This window comes from Pseudorasbora parva, chromosome 18 (genome assembly GCF_024679245.1).
Source record: "Pseudorasbora parva isolate DD20220531a chromosome 18, ASM2467924v1, whole genome shotgun sequence".
Lineage (NCBI taxonomy): Eukaryota > Metazoa > Chordata > Actinopteri > Cypriniformes > Gobionidae > Pseudorasbora > Pseudorasbora parva.
The window spans coordinates 6,549,824-6,566,142 of NC_090189.1; the positions used below are offsets into that span (position 1 = coordinate 6,549,824).

The 16,319-nt window shown below is 37.4% G+C and overlaps 1 protein-coding gene across 4 annotated transcripts in view; it reads right to left on the reverse strand.

Annotated features, from left to right (window-relative positions):
• Positions 1 to 4,899: 4,899 nt before the first annotated feature.
• ntng2b (netrin g2b) overlaps positions 4,900 to 16,319 on the reverse strand; it is a 113,382-nt gene continuing 101,962 nt past the window's right edge. For all 4 annotated transcript variants that reach the window (XM_067423846.1, XM_067423849.1, XM_067423847.1 and 1 more), the window contains exons 7-8: positions 10,386 to 10,520; positions 4,900 to 6,636 (exon numbers count right to left, since the gene is read on the reverse strand). In XM_067423846.1, the coding sequence (XP_067279947.1) occupies positions 6,419 to 6,636; positions 10,386 to 10,520 (353 nt within the window). In that variant the 3' untranslated portion in view covers positions 4,900 to 6,418. The remainder of the gene's footprint in view (positions 6,637 to 10,385; positions 10,521 to 16,319) is intronic.

A 16,319-nucleotide genomic window follows, 5' to 3' on the forward strand; every position in this document is an offset into this window, starting at 1 on the left:
TTCAAGATTAAAACCAGTGTAACGTTACGTGAGTGAAAATAAAACGAGTCATGAAAAGAAACTGCTCAAATGATTCATTTGCTCGTGAATCGGACTACAGCATGGTTCCCAGTGGCTTAATCGATTTTTATGACTAACGATAAAATGCACAAATTCTAAATGTATTAATATTACTTATATCAAGGAAGGAACAGTTGGTCGACCACATAATATAGACGTGCTATCCGTTTTATAGCAAAGCTCGTGAAAAACTATTGCACATATGACTCACCGTTTGGCGAAATCCAAAACGTTTCATTTAAGGTTCGTCTAAATCGGAAGAGTTTGGGTACAGGGGCTGCATGTCGATTTACAAGGTTAATTGTGTCAACACAAGACACCTAAAGAAGCTTTTTTTACTTGATGGAATTTGGAGCAATTATTACACTACTATCAACTTTGCGTCGAAAGTCTTTAGTTTTGATCAACCAAGCGCGCGCTGCAGCACAAAGACTGACAGGATTTCTAAGGTGAGGCATTTCTACTTCACTACGTTAAGATGCATTATTTTGAGAAACATTACAATTGTTATCGAGTTTTTATATCATGTTCTCCTCGAGATGTCGTTTTTTGCACACAATTTATTGTATACTGATCATAACCAATATTTTTCAGCGGCGTAGTTTTGAACCCTGTGGAAAAGGAAAGCATCCCTTTTAAATTGAAGGTAGCAAAACGTGCAGTGTCTCTTTCACCACTTGGGGGTGTAACGCTTCTAGTTTTTCACTAGTTTGTCATGCCCCAGTTTTAAGCCCAAGCAACTCTATATTATACTCTCCAAATGTCTGTGCAGGCCCACATAATCTGCTCATAAATCTCAGTAAAAAGCTTAACAGATTTCTGCAGCAACATTTAAAACCCAAATTGCAACCCTTCATAGAACACATTGGTTGTATTCAGCCTTATTATCTTGTGCAATTTTGTTGCATTAGTGTTTTTAGAAGGTAGGTCCTTGTGGTGGGATACAGAAATGTATTTTTATTGTCCAGAGGGAACCAGAATCATTGTAGTATAGCACTTGTGTTTAAGAAGAGGTTGAGGTTTATGATGTGGCATACTGCATATGATTCTGAAAAGCTCAAACCTGTAGAGGACCCACTCTCAATACCATTAACACCAATTAGGGCCCATTTATATGTGCATAATCTTTTTAATTATGTTTCTACCTGGAGGTGATAAGAAGGATGCTTTTTTGACTTATTTTCCCTGTGTGTATTGGTATTCTGAGGAAGGTAATCAATGCTCGCTGACTAAGGTAAAAGCTTGATTCTCTCAGGTGCAGGACACTTTGCTACTGTGACGTGACGCAGCATTTTTCGCTCATCAGAAATATGCCAGGTCAGCAAGGCCTCTGGAATCTTGCTTTTGTTGTAATTTTACATTATTGGGGCAGCATCCTGTTTGTTGCCTCACTGGCTCGGGTGTCATTTTCAGATATTTCATAAAGCCAGATGACCGCACAGAGCAAAGTAAATCTAAAACTCTCTCTGGGTTTCTCTACGACTGCTATATAAAACTCACTAGAAGATTTTATTGGGTCGCTGTTATTATTTCTTAATATACTTGAAAAAATAATATGCTCACAGTTTTTAAAGCTGGAAAACATATTACTACAGTTTATGTACTCGTAATATTATAAAAAAGTGAATTTTAAATATTTTATTTGTTAAACTGCATGATGAAATTTGTAGTCATGTCTGGGGTGCTGTACTAATTTATAAAATGATAAACTGACAATTAATTAAAATACCAATTTTAACTAGCAAGTGACCTCATTTTGAATGGGAAATTACAACGGATTTTTGGTGTTTTGTGCTGGCAGCCTAGCACACTTTAAAACATCCTATTTGAAAGACCATTTTAGTCTTTCTACTTCACATTTTCACATTTAATCCATTATGTTACATACTGATTCTTTGAAATCATTTGTTTATTGATATTTACTAGGAATTTCTGATTGAAAATTGTTTCTATACCAAGTTTTCCCCTGGTGTAAGAACTCAGTTACAAGCTCATGTAAGTTAAGTTAGTTATAGACGCTTTGGATATAATTGCAGAATATATGAATGGCCTCTGTGATTTACACTGTTCGTCTCCCTTTAGCTGAACTTGCAATGAACTTGCACCTGCATAATTGTAATTTCTTCTGTGGCCTTCAACATAAGATGAATGTTTCAAAACAGGCCATGCACTATCAAGCAGAAGCTAAAATATTTGATAACTCTAGACGAGCTAATTAAATGAGTTGGCAGCTACCCAAATGCATGTTTTTGGGCAGACTATCTGAAGATAAAAATAATTGGCAAACAATTGTCAAATTCAAGGCTATTCAATGATTTTGTGCATGTGTGTGGCCTGGTAAACCCTATATTATGGGGACAAAATGTCCCCACGAATATGGCAATATCCAAAATTCTTTTCCTTGTGGGGATATTTTTTGGTCCCCTGTCTGTGTGTGTGTGTGTGTGTATAAGAGCAAGGTTAGGGGTTGCACAGACTAGTCGTCTCTAGCGGCCAGTCGATGAATTGCAGTTTAAGTCACTTTCGTGTTCAAAAGAGACTGCAGGAGTCTCCATTGTCAACGCTGTTCTGTGATTTATCTAAAATAGCTTAGAAACTGAAAAGTTCTAGAATATATTTCGTAGTAATTAAAACCCACAGCTTCACTATTGGAGAGACACTGCCATTTAGAATTAATTCACACGCAATCGCTCTCTCACACACTAATGCATTCATATAAATAAATGTAATCTTTACTGTAACTTTATCTGATTTAGAACGAGCAGATATCTGTTTATTCTGTTTAATTTAGTATTTATATGTTGCCTCTTGGACAGATTATTCAGAAGTATGGATTGAGCTATCATTGTTACGTAGACGACACACACATTTATATTAGCACTCAGCCTGATCTCACATCTTCTTCTTCGACTCTCTCTGCTTGTTTGTTGGAGATTAAGGCTTGGATGAAACAACTTTCTAAAGTTAAAATGCTCCAAAACTAAACATTTTATTAATTTTCACCCCTTCTAATATCAGTAAGTGCAAGGATTTTAAACTTTCAGTAGATAATATACAAAAGTCCCCTTCTGTCCAGGTGCGAAATTTAGGCGTGGTTTTTGATGCTCAACTGACTTTTAATTCTCATTTCAAAAACCTAACAAAGATTGCTTTTTTCCATCTTCGGAACATTGCTCGCATTAGACCCTTCGTCTCTAGTCCTGATGCTGAGAAGCTTATCCATGCCTTTATCACATCAAGGCTTGATTATTGTAACTCTATTTGTGGGTCTACCTGCTAGTTCTATAAAGAGGTTGCAATACACAAAACTCAACTGCACGTGTTTTGACTTAAACATCTTCACGTCAGCACATTACCCCGGTGCTCCAGCAACTGCACTGGCTCCCAGTTCAGTCGCGCATTGATTTTAAACTTTTGATTTTAGCATATAAAGCAGGACATGGATTGGCCCCAGTATATATCTGTGATTTGGTTAAACCATCGTTACCCTCTCGTTCTCTCCGCTCTGCTGGTTCTCTTTCCCTCTGTCAGCCTCGGTGTAAATTAAAAACTATGGGTGGGAGGGCCTTTTCCTACAATGCACCAAAGTTATGGAACTCATTACCTCATTACCTGGAACTCATTAATCATCTATTAGGAATGCCACATCTTTGGTTTGATTTAAGAAACTTCTTAAGACGCATCTTTTTAGTCAGACTTTTAATTTATAATTATAATTTACTACTGTGTATTATACTATATATACTATGTGTACTATGTATTTTTCATTGTTTGATTTTCTTAATTTTTTCTGTGTATGTTGTAGCGCTTTGAGTTGAGAAAGGCGCATTACAAATAAAATGTATTATTATTATTATATCTGGGAGAAATATAATGAGCCAAAGACAAAATAACTGATAAATATAAGCTGTTGCATAGTAGCAATAGTCTTGTGCGCAGCGCTGTCATACGCCATAACTCCAGTGTTTGGTCTCAGCTCGACATTCAGGCATATTCAGTTTGTTCATTATTGATGGCATCAGCAACGATAGTCGACTTTTGTCACATACATAAATGTTGACTTAAAAAAATTGTTGTTCAACCCCTAGTGTGTGTTAAAGGGGTGGTGATTGCCCCTTTTTACAAGATGTAAAATAAGTCTCTGATGTCCCCAGAGTGTGTATATGAAGTTTCAGCTAAAATACCACACAGATAATTTTTTATCATAGCATAAAAAGTTTTTGTGTGTCCCTTTAAATGCAAATGAGCTTTAGCTCATAGGGCGGAGCTTCAAGAACTCCAGTTAGCTGCTCTGATAACCTCATGCAGATGAGCAATGAAACTGTTCAGCCTTTTATGTTGAAACCGGAGTCAGACAATGATGGAGAGACTCAAGAAGAAGTGACGACGTAGAATGTGACAGCACATTTCTGATTGGTTAGTTGATGAATTTATGCAGCTGATGTGGAGTTGACTATCTTCAAGTCATTGATTAGCAGTTTAGCATATTATGTTGTGGTAATCTCACCTCCTTTGTTGTGTGTTCCCGGGGGTGGGGGTTATGTAAATTTCAGGGTTAGGGATGTCACTAACCTGGGAGGAAGCTTGTGAAGTCCCTACCGGCTGTTTGTTGATGTAGACCTTAAAAACATGTTTCTTTAAAAGAGAACATCTCCCTTTGCTTTGAACTTTGAGCGTCGTAAATTTGCAGATATGGTTTATGCTCGAACAGCAACATTACACACTAACTAAAGTTTAAAATGTCAAATGATAATCAACCACCCCTTTACGATACTGTTACAAAATGTTATTTTTATGTAGTGCTGAAGAAATGACCGACACAGAAACAACTCAAACGTGGCCAAGTAACAGTCACATTTACTGTAATGTTTACAGTGTCATAAAATTCCATTCAGTTCTTCAGTTTTTGTAAATCTGTTAACCATAAAGTTTACAGTGTAATAAACCCCATCCCATACATTTCAGTAGTTTGCCATTTAATAAATTTTGCTTGGTACATTTAGTGCGTAAATTCATCCTCTGTAATACCTGACTGTAAAGTGTACTGTGTAAACTCTACGTTATAGATTCTTGTAATATAATATCTTGTGTGCTTATAGTGTAATAAAACCTTTTTGCCTCTTGAGTTGCTCCGAACCAAAAATATTCTCTACCAAAAATAGTCAAATAATGTGGGTTTATAATAATTCCATTTGATTAGATATCTTTTCTTACAAGTTGGATAGCGTGTTTGTGTCCTGAATACTTCGTAAATATCAATGATCTCTAACTGTGGCGACAAACATTCCTATAACAACAGTGCCTAATATCTTAATATTCATGATATAACAAATATCACAATAATATTCATACTCATTGCTTGTTAGCGAATAACAGTGAGCGCTCGTTACATACATCTGAATGTTAAAAACTGCAGGGAGAGGAGTGTAAAAAAACGTGAAGCCGGGCCCTTCCTGTCTTTCTGTGAAAATAATGCCGAGTTCAGACTACACAAGTTTCAGTCTCGTCGGATCACTGCTCTTTTTACACCGCTTGACCATCTGAGCCATCATTCAGTCACTGTTGTGTTCACACTGCACGACTTTACAATAGGAAGAGTCGCCGAAAACTCTTGGGCAAACTCCGTTTCACAACCAAACACGCGAGAAGTGACAAGTAAACAACGCAAGATCACGTGTGCTTCAGACCAGAGTTCTTGAGCGAGATTGGATTTGTTATTAAAAATATAGACTGCAGAAAGCTTGCAAACCAATTTGCTTGTGCGCTGATTTGCAGCAAAAATCTGCAAAAATTGTCTGTGCAGAGAGTTTGAGGTAAATAAATCATTTTGCAATGTGCTGCTCTTGCGGCTGGTCATGCAAATGTTTGTGCTTTGTTTCTGTTTGATAGAATTGTTAATATATCTATTCAAATACTGATCATTTGGTCTATAACTCCTCCCGAACCTCCAGCTGCCCTGTATCTTGCTCTCTCATTGGCTGTAAGAGAAAAAAACATATCTGCGAGTCAAAATCGGAGCTAAAATCGCGCAGTGTGAACTCGGCATAACCTGCAGTCTCCGATCACTGTGAGGACACGCCCCCAGTACATTGATCCAATCAGAGTGAATGAAGTTGGGTAAGTATTGAATTTTGCAGTTATTGCACAAAAAACTCACATCTTGTTGATTTTGTGTGTGTGTGTGTGTTTTTGGTATTATTCGTCCTCAGCGTATACGTGAGGCGCACATTTTGAGTTCCATTGATTTCCAGCTCTTACAGAGTCTTTTTGTTTCTCGTTCTCTGCATTCTGCACCCTGTAGAGGGCGATGGCGAGCATCTGGTCCTCTTGGCGCCGCGGCTGGTGAAGCAGGAGTATCTCAGGAGGCGGCGGAGCTCAGCAGGGTGGCGAGGAGCGGGCAGAGCAGAAGAGCCAGGCTCAGAGTGAGCGTGCTGGCACGGTTGCACTTTTTGCCTCCTTCGCAGCGCGACTGTTGGCACAAAACACCCTTAAAGTCAGGCGGACAGCTGCAGCGCTGATTCTGAACGCACGTCCCTCCGTTCTGGCAGAAGAGTAACTCCTCGTCACACACGTTCGCTGTGGAGAACATAGGAAAAAAGTTATGTTAAACATACACAATCTTTTTATCCCCCCCCAACATATTTATACAAATATACACAGTCATATTATGCAATGTTATTACAATAGAAAATACGTTTTTTAAGGTAATTTATATTCCTGTGATCAAAGCTGAATGTTCAGCATCATTACTCCAGTTTTCAGTGTCACATGATCCTTCAGAAATAAAATGCTGCCCGAGAAACATTTCAAACATTGCTGAAAACTGTTTTTAATACTATATATTTTTGTGGTGCCTGTTATGCAATACCATTCAAAAGGTAATACTTTTATTAAGATGCATTAAATTGATCAAAAGTGACATTTAAGGCACGTTGCAAAAGGTTTCTATTTCAAATAAATGCTTTTCTTTTTAACTTTCTGAGAATCCTAAAACATAAGAGCACAACTGTTTTCGACATTGCTAATATCCTCATATCAGAATAATTTGACACTGAAGACTGGAGTAATGATGCTGAAAATTCAGCTCTAATCACAGGAAATAACATTTTTAAATACATTCACATAGAAAATGGCTCTTTTAAATTGTAATATTTGTTCCAAAATATTACATTTTTTACTGTATTTTTGATCAAATAAATGCAACCTTGGTAAGCAGAAGGGATTTCTTTTTAAAGACTTCTTGATTATTCCAAAGCTTTTGGTAGTGTAGTGTCTCTCACTCTCTCTCACACACACACACACACACACACACACACACACACACACACACACACACACACACACACACACACACACACACACACACACACACACACACACACACACACACACACTCCAGCATGGTCATTTTCATGGTGGCTTGTATCTGTGTCATATTTACATGGGCGTCTGGTGTCATTAGAAAGCCACAACGGGTCGCAGAAGTCTGGGTACTAATGAGACCAGGTGCTACACACCTGACCCCAAACTGTCTCAGCAGTGAACAATGAGTGTGTGTGTGTGTGTGTAAGAGAGAAAGGACATAAAATGATAGAGGAGCATGAATATTGCTATGTTCAGAATAGCATACTGCCATATACTTTTTCTCCAGTATAGTATGCATGGAATACCTGGGGTGACCTACTACTACAATACGCCTAGAGCACACTGCGCTGAGCACTGCTTCAGAAATGCAACACCATTAATCCATCACACTGGAAATGGAAGATTAAGTTCAGGGTAAGTATCAATTATATATCAGTAGTTTTTATATTTGACAAAATTAAATAAAAAAATCTAAATAATTAAAGTGATATCGAAGTAAACATGCATGTGATAAGATCATGTGACAACAATGTAGCACGGTGGGTCCTGGACGTACACACCCCATTCTTTTTCTCTACAGGAGAATTGATTCTGAATAATAACTCAAACCTTTTATGACATATTATGTACTGTGAGCGATTATATATGCTTTTGTTGAAGCAATCAGCCTGTATCCAAATTTATTTTTAAATCATGTTTAAAGGTGCAGTATGTGAGTTTTAGCGGCATCTAGTGGTGAGGTTGTGAATTGCAACTGTCCACCACTCACCCCTCCCTTTCTGAGCACATAGAGAAACCACAGGGGCCGACACAGGGCAAAAATTTAGTTTAGAGCTACTGCAGAAACATGACGGCGCAAAATGGCGACTTCAATGTAAGGGGACCCGGAGTTTGTGTAGCACTGCAAGATATATTCGAGATGATCTTATATCATAATTTTTTCTATTTTTAATTCACGCAATTCACAATGCTTCATGTGATTGTAGTTCTTTCACTCATTAAAGCCGTTAAGTACACAGGCTTGTACCAGTGTCTTTCTGTCCGCTTTTTTGCTTCCAATCAAAGTTTGTAATGTTGCGATTCACCTCATAGATTGTTGGTTTGGTTGATGGCTTTTAACTCCCTAATGAACGCTTTTGAAAAAAGTCTGAAAAAATACATCCGGAAGCATCGCCCACTGAAAAACTGTGTGGCCACTAATGCACTCTGTTAATACTTGAAGTCATTACATGATGCATTCAGTAGGCATTCTGAACATTGCCTATACAAAAGGCTGTGTATGTGAAGAGGTAAATGACATGACAATTGTTTTTGCAATGCTAAAATGGTCAAACGAAGTACAATTTGGAGTAGAAACAATTTTCACTCACAAATTGCTATTACATTTGTACTATTATTTACAATGAAAATGACAAGAAACGCATTGAATTAAACATTAATCTAAGTAGAAAGCCTGAAATTGTATTTTCTTTTAAAATAAAATCTTTTATTTCTTTTATTCATAATTTTATATTAGTAGTTATACTATATATATATATATATATATATATATATATATATATATATATATATATATATATATATATATATATATATGTATTATATTAGTTGTTAGCCACTTGAATATTTTAATAAAACATTATTTTACTTACCCCATTGACAGATTATTCTGCTTATTTTAAGCAAAAACTTTTTTATTTTCCCAAAACAAGACAATAATTTTTTACTTGTCTAGTAATTGTTTCTTAATGCAAAAATTTGTAGATATTTAGACTAGAAACAAGACAAAAATACTAAATAAGAAAAGCATTTTTTGCAGTGTTCTATATAGAACCCTTTTTAAATGCTCAACTGAAAAGAACCTTTTATGCTAAAAAGTTTCTAAAATGACTAGAAAGAACCCGTTTGGCACTTAAAAAGGATTCTATATAGAACCTTGTAGGGGTTCCAAATACATAGCACCGAAAGAACCTTGTCTTCTAAGAGTGTGAAACAAAACGCTGTAAAAGACTTGTCCAAACCATAATAGAAACTTATACCATTAACCAAACAGCTCATCCAGTGCATTTGACTAGAACCAGTAAATACTGGCTGCATGCAGATCCACTTAACCCTAGAACAAAACAAATCTATTTGAAGAAAATGACTAATCCAGCTCCGGAAGTGTGTCCCTAATGGATTCTCCCCTGTTCTCTCTCCTCACAGAGCTCGTGGTTCTGGCCGTGGGCCCGTTTCATCTTAAAGATGGATCGCAGGGAAAACGCTGTGCGCAGGGGTTCTAAAATCACCATGGGAATCCAGGTACAAATGTGATCATTACCACACAAACCAGTTTCCAATGAACAAGGGCTTCTTAGAATGTGCAGATAGTGGGAATACAAGCCAAACCTATTATACACCAGTAATATGCAGTTTTGAAGTATGGTAAATGTCTAATGCATAGTGACAATAGGTCAGCCTCCTGTCAAATCAAATCAATCCCGCCCCCTCTTCATCATGAGACCACACCCCCTTTTTGTGCAACACAACTTGGGTCCAATTCCAATGTTTGAATTATAAGCAGAACAATTTTTGGGTCGCTACAGTCTTAAAAATAAAGGTTCCAACTAAAAGGAGGTTTGGTAACAATGGTTCATTTTAGACATTCTTCTATCTTTAATGGCGTAACTATACCGTTAAAGCATCATTCTCATTTCTCAGCCATTCAGAAGTTGAATTAACTCCGCTTTAACTTCACAGTAAAACCTAATGACTGCAAGCTACAACTAGTAATTATGTACACTGTTACTTTTATTTCAGATGGCTTTAGGAAACTAAAGTCTTGTAAAGGTCTGTGCCAATTAATATCTAATTTAAACCTGAAATTGGCTGAGGAGAATGAAAAGGCGACTGCACACTTTGACATTGATTTGTTAATTAGGTGGGAGAGTTGAATGAAGTCTGATTGGGAAGGTACTTACGGAAACAGCCCTGTTTCCAATAGTAACCGGGGAGACATTCATCACATTTGACTCCGGTTGTGCCCTCTTTACACTGACAGAAGCCGGTGCTGTTACAGCGGTCGTGCACTGAACCCATTGTATTGCAGTTACACTCTGAAAAAAAGAAAGAGAAAGCGTTAGTGACAGGGAAAGTTAATGATTAATGTCATTAATTGTTGTGTGTCAAAATGGCTATATAGTTTTTATAGTTGATTGGCAGTTTTAATTCAGTTTAACACCCAAGGCAAGTTTGTTTGCTCTTATTAAATACTTTTGTGCATATGAGATGGAATTATCTTGCATGCACTTTTGGACATTATATTCATTCATAAAAATCTTATTGCATACTCCGTTGCATTTCCAGTAGTTGCTTTTTGTAGTTAGAAAATCTAAAAAAGCTACAAAGCTAAGAATAAGCATGCCAGAAAGACAGAATTTGTTGGTTAATTGAATGTACATGATTGGCTCCATAATGTCATAATTACCAGTAATTTCTTATAACAATAACAATTTGCTCAAGTTGTTAATTTGAATTGTAAATGTGGATGGTACAGTTTAGTTTTTGTATGTATTTTATGTACGTTTAATGAAGATCAGTAACAGTGTGCCAGAAAACACTCGTTTATCTGGTTTATGAGGAGACAAACTTGGTCAAACTGCATTTCCCATCATGCCCTTTGGCCGTATTAGCATAGACCCCTCCCTCAGAGAGTGGCACACAGTCCGCTATGCTTATCTCCTCGCCAGAGCGTTTAACAGCAGCATTCGAGTAAGAAATTTCTTAATAAGTTCTTAATAAAGCTACTGGTTCATTTAGCCAAGAGCAGCGAGTGATTTTCCGTTTATCTTTTGTTGTTTGATTCATATTAACAGCAGATGTAGCAGTAATAATACACACTTTAATACACAGATCTAATATGCACACAGGATTTCTGTACTTGTTGCATACGTGCTCAGCCATAACCAACTGCTTTCATGTGAATTTTGTGTGTTTCTGACATTAGTCTAGTTTAATCGCCTACTCACGGACACTTGATATCCAGCTCTCTGTGCGCATGCGTCGGGTGTGTGTGCTCAAATTGAGAGTGATAAGGCTTTAAAAGCATAATATTTCATGATGATGAAGAACTGCAATGTCACATGAGCATGTCTGCAATAGAGATGATCATCAAAACAAACAGATGTATCATGTTTCAGTTTTCATTCGCGTGTTCTCGAGCTGTGAAGGCTCCGCCCTCTGGGGTGGGGAGCAGCAGCTCATTTGCATTTAAAGGAAACTTCACAGACACACTCTGGGGACACCTGAGACTTATATTACATCTTGTAAAAAGGGGCATAATAGGTGCCCTTTAAAGGTTTAGTTCACCCAAAAATGACAATTCTGTCATCATTTACTCAACTTCAAGTCGTTCCAAACCCGTAAGACTTTGTTTATGAAATCTGAAATGTCTGTCCCTCCATAGACAGCAAAACAACTACCACTTTGACGCTTCAAAAATGTAATAAAAGGATCGTAAAACGAATCCATATGAATGGAGCAGTTTAAACCTCATTGGTTCTTGCGTTTACTTGAAAAAGGTGGTTGTTATCAAGTGGCTAAATGGGACTACAGAGGTTGTCGGAGACATTAAACTTCTTCAGCAGAGCAGGTGAACTCGAGCCTCTCTGGGGAAAAAATGGTGTTTGGGGGATAAAATGTGTGTTATTTTGGCAAGGTTGCCTGCTAAAATTTGCACTTATGGGTCTATATATCACATAATAGTCGCTTCAACCTGCGGACATAGAAAACAACCCGCGGGAAAAAAACGCGGACTTGGCAACACAGTGCAGTTGAGCTCTGTTGACATTTGACCACTAACGCAATGCGTCGCTTCGTTGCTCTGATTGGTTGTAGGTCTATCAAATTGAGGTCTTTCCTGGTTCGGTTGAAACACGCCCCATAATCACAGCCCAATGGAGCATCAGACTCATATTCTGACTAGAATTGAGTATGACCACATCAGGCTAGGTGAACTCATCTATAGCCCATAAATAACTTTATAATTCTGCCGATTGTATTTAGGCTTTCAAAATTATTTGTGAAGATTATCATGATGAACAAAACATGTAAGAATCATAAACTTCTGTTGGCCATGGAGCTTATTTTCCAGAATAGCCAATGGTAAAATCCCACTGGGTTTTTGTCGAGGGAACCAGGGTGATGCTAATTTTCGTGTTGGCCTACAAAAGTACATCATCACTGCAGCACTCAGTAGTTATTGCATTGCTAACATATTAATACATTATTCATTTATAAATATTGTTAATCACACATTTTTTGGTAAGACTTTACAATAAAGTTCCATTAGTTAATGTTAGTTGAGGCATTGACTAGCATTACATTTGTTACAGTATTTATTATTGATATTTGTTAACATTCATGTATTCATATTAGATAAGGATTTTTGATTTTAATAATACCTTAGTAAATGTTGAAATTAATATAAACTAAGATAAAAAAAAACATTGTTAATGAATGGTAAATGCAACCTTTTTGTGAAGTTTTACACCGTTTTTTAAAGATATTATGTATTATGTCAGTGTTATAGTCTGCTGTGAGTGATGTTTTATTATTTTTAGAAACTGTCCGCTGATATTTTTATACACATCAGTGTATTGCATTGGGCTGCAGCCAAATGTATTAGAGCAAATTACTGCACTTCTGTGAGAAATCCTCAAAATAGACACAATAGACTCAGTGCTATTGTGAGCTCAGGATGAGGTAAATGTTCTCCTCGTGGAGATGCCGGTGTTGACCCTGTGCCATGTTGGCACCTGGCACACACCCGATGAGGGCGAGCTTATTTGTGCTGACTTCACAGCACGCGTTCATTTACCCCGCGCCCTGCCTCCTCGTGCGGCAGATGGACTCCCTTCTCCGTCCTGGTACTCTCAGCGTCAGGTTGGAAGCAGAGCTGCTGAATTAAGAGCTGTGACATCCGGGTTTATTTCTGGAAGTTTATTTGAGGGCCGCTGGGAATCTCTAATATGACGCTCCCAGGAAGATAATGTTGCCGTTTAACTTTGTTGACTGTGGCGTCCAGTGGATTACCTCTTTCTTTGTATTTTCTCCTGATTTATATCCATAGTAAGCTATATCTTTTTTTGTTTCAATTAAAGGGATTTCTTGGGATTTTTTTGATGCAGATTCCTCACTGTTGGATTTCCCTGATGCACACTTCAGTGAAATCCACACTGCTGGGAATCTTTAAAAATGTACTTTTTACACCTGGTATTAAGATGCGTTTTGGTTGATCACAGTCCCGTTTACACCTCGTCTCTTTTATCCACTTTCAAACACTTCTGTCCTGATTTAGTCGAGGGGAGGGTCTATATATGTAAATTAATGTGATTTTTCAGATCTTTCAATCTAATGGACGAAATAAGCTCACGCAATTCAAATATGAACGCGACCGGAGACGACCGGAAAACATACGGAGAGCAGTAGCTCGAATTTCTGCTCTGACTGCCGCAAGTGTTAGAAATCAGGACTGGTGAGAGAACATTGTGCTATGCTTTTGTCATCAAACCAAACTTGGCTCTTCAACTGACAAAGTTTAAGTCCCGTCTGACTATCGCTCTTCTCATAATGTTTATGCATTAGGTCAGTGGGCGGAGAGCAGACGGTCTTTTGTGGCTGTTCAAACACATTCGACCACATGAGTGTCTACACTAAGAAAGTAATCCAGTCTAATATGTATTTGTCTACCTCTGGAAGTGGTCAAAAGTGGACAAGCTCAAAACATTTTAGACCCTGTGTACACCTGTAATTAGTGTCGTCCACTGCGTCGTTTTGATCTGAGCGTCCGTGTGATTTTGAGTGTCGTTTTGATCTGATCACTCAAAACACTCAAAAAATCTTAATACCAGGTGTAAACAGGGTGGTACAGTAATTTTTTGAGATCATGAATCTCTGTGGTCATTAAAAATCCCAGGATGTCCTTTGGAAAAGGAGTAGGGGTGTAACCGCGGCATCCTGGCCAAATTTGCCCGTTAGCCTCTGTCCATCATGGCCTCCTAATCATCCCCATACACTGATTGGCTTCAATCAATCAATCAATCAACTTTATTTATATAGCACTTTTACAATCACGATTGTGTCAAAGCAGCTTCACAGTGTCAAACAGGATAATATTGCAACAAAATTAGATTTGGGTGTACAGTCGTACTGGAGAAAACAGTGATGTTATCAGCTTATTTTAATTTATCATATAGCGACAATGTTGGCATATCAGTATTATAGTTTATAGAATTAAATAAAACCTAATTCATAAATTTTATTTGTATAATTAGTTGAATAAATTTAATCATATTTTTAGTGTCCCCAACTGAGCAAGCCAAGCCAAAGGCGACAGAGGCAAGGAACCAAAACTCCATCAGGGCATGATGGAGAAAAATAAACCTTGGGAGAAACCAGACTCAGTCGGGGTGCCAGTTCTCCTCTGGCCTATTAACACACTGTGTAAGATTATTATTCTGGCAACCTTACAGGTCAGAAATCATAATTGATTGGAATATCATCACTCGGTCTCCTCTCCACCAATCAGCTGGTGTGAGGTGTGGCCGTTCTGGCGCAATATGGCTGCCGTCATATTATCCAGGTGGTGCTGCACATTGGTGGTTGTGAAGGAGATTCCCCCCTTCCATGTAAAGCACTTTGAGTACCCAGAAAAGTGCTATGTAAATGTAAATCTTTTGATAATTTTTTAATGTCTCAAAAAAGAAAGAAAAGAGTCAACCACCAAAGACTGCCCTCCTCAGTTTTACAGCCTTAGTAGAGTCATATACATATTAATTTTGTGTATAATAATTGCTCACTCCGCAGTAGATGACAATCAATGACTGATGCATTGCAAATATATTAAGGTGACGTTGATCAGCTTATAGCAAGGCCCAATAAAACAGCTTTCTGGATTCCGTTTGAGTGGTTAAATAAAATTTTAGTAATCAAAAAACACATCTAATTTTTCACTTAATTATTTACATACACTACTCTGAATGGCGATTTGATTATTTGTACAGCCCTACTTTTTTTCAGTGACATTCAACGTTATTCTGTAAATTATATTTTTATGACTGGATTCCGTCTGCTTTTTCAGCATTGAAAATCACAGGACCTTATTATAGTCAGCTAGTGTAAAGACTAGCACTTACTGGTTTGCTTAATGTTAATTATTCCACTATTTGTTAGATACCAAACATAAATCATCATAGTTTGTATAAAAGTTAGGTGTATTCAATTCTGCTCGTCTCCGCTTTTGCCAGGTTGTCCATTTTTTGTGTTTTGCTTTGAGGATTTGTGTATTTGAGACAAAAATAGACATTTATCGTGTGCAGCGATTCAATATTGTATTTAAAGAATTGAATGATTTGAATTAATATTTGTTTCATTGTCATTGCATTCAAGATAGACATTTATTAGAGATGCACCGATACCTACAGTATACGAGTGCTCAATACTACGCTCACATGCTGCTCTTGAACGGACAAATTCACACAAAATCATGTAAAACGCCCATCTTGGTGAGTATCCTAGTAAACATAGTCGGTTATCTCTTAAGTGCACGTAAACAGAGAAAGAAAATGTGTTACAGTTTATTGGTGCATTAGCTCTTAAAGGGACAGCAGCCTAATATTCCTGCTGCTGTGTTTTTATTGTTAATTAAACTATAAAAGACAAAGACATTACTCAATGCCCTTGACTGAATAATTTTTGTAACCTTATATTTATCTATTTTTAATTTATGCAGTGAAGAATATGCAGTGTTATTTCACATTTGACTACTTTATTCAAATTCTGTACTTGAAAACTACTGTTAGACCTGCATACCCCCCCCCCCCCCCAAAAAAAAATCACTGTTTATTTCATTTGTA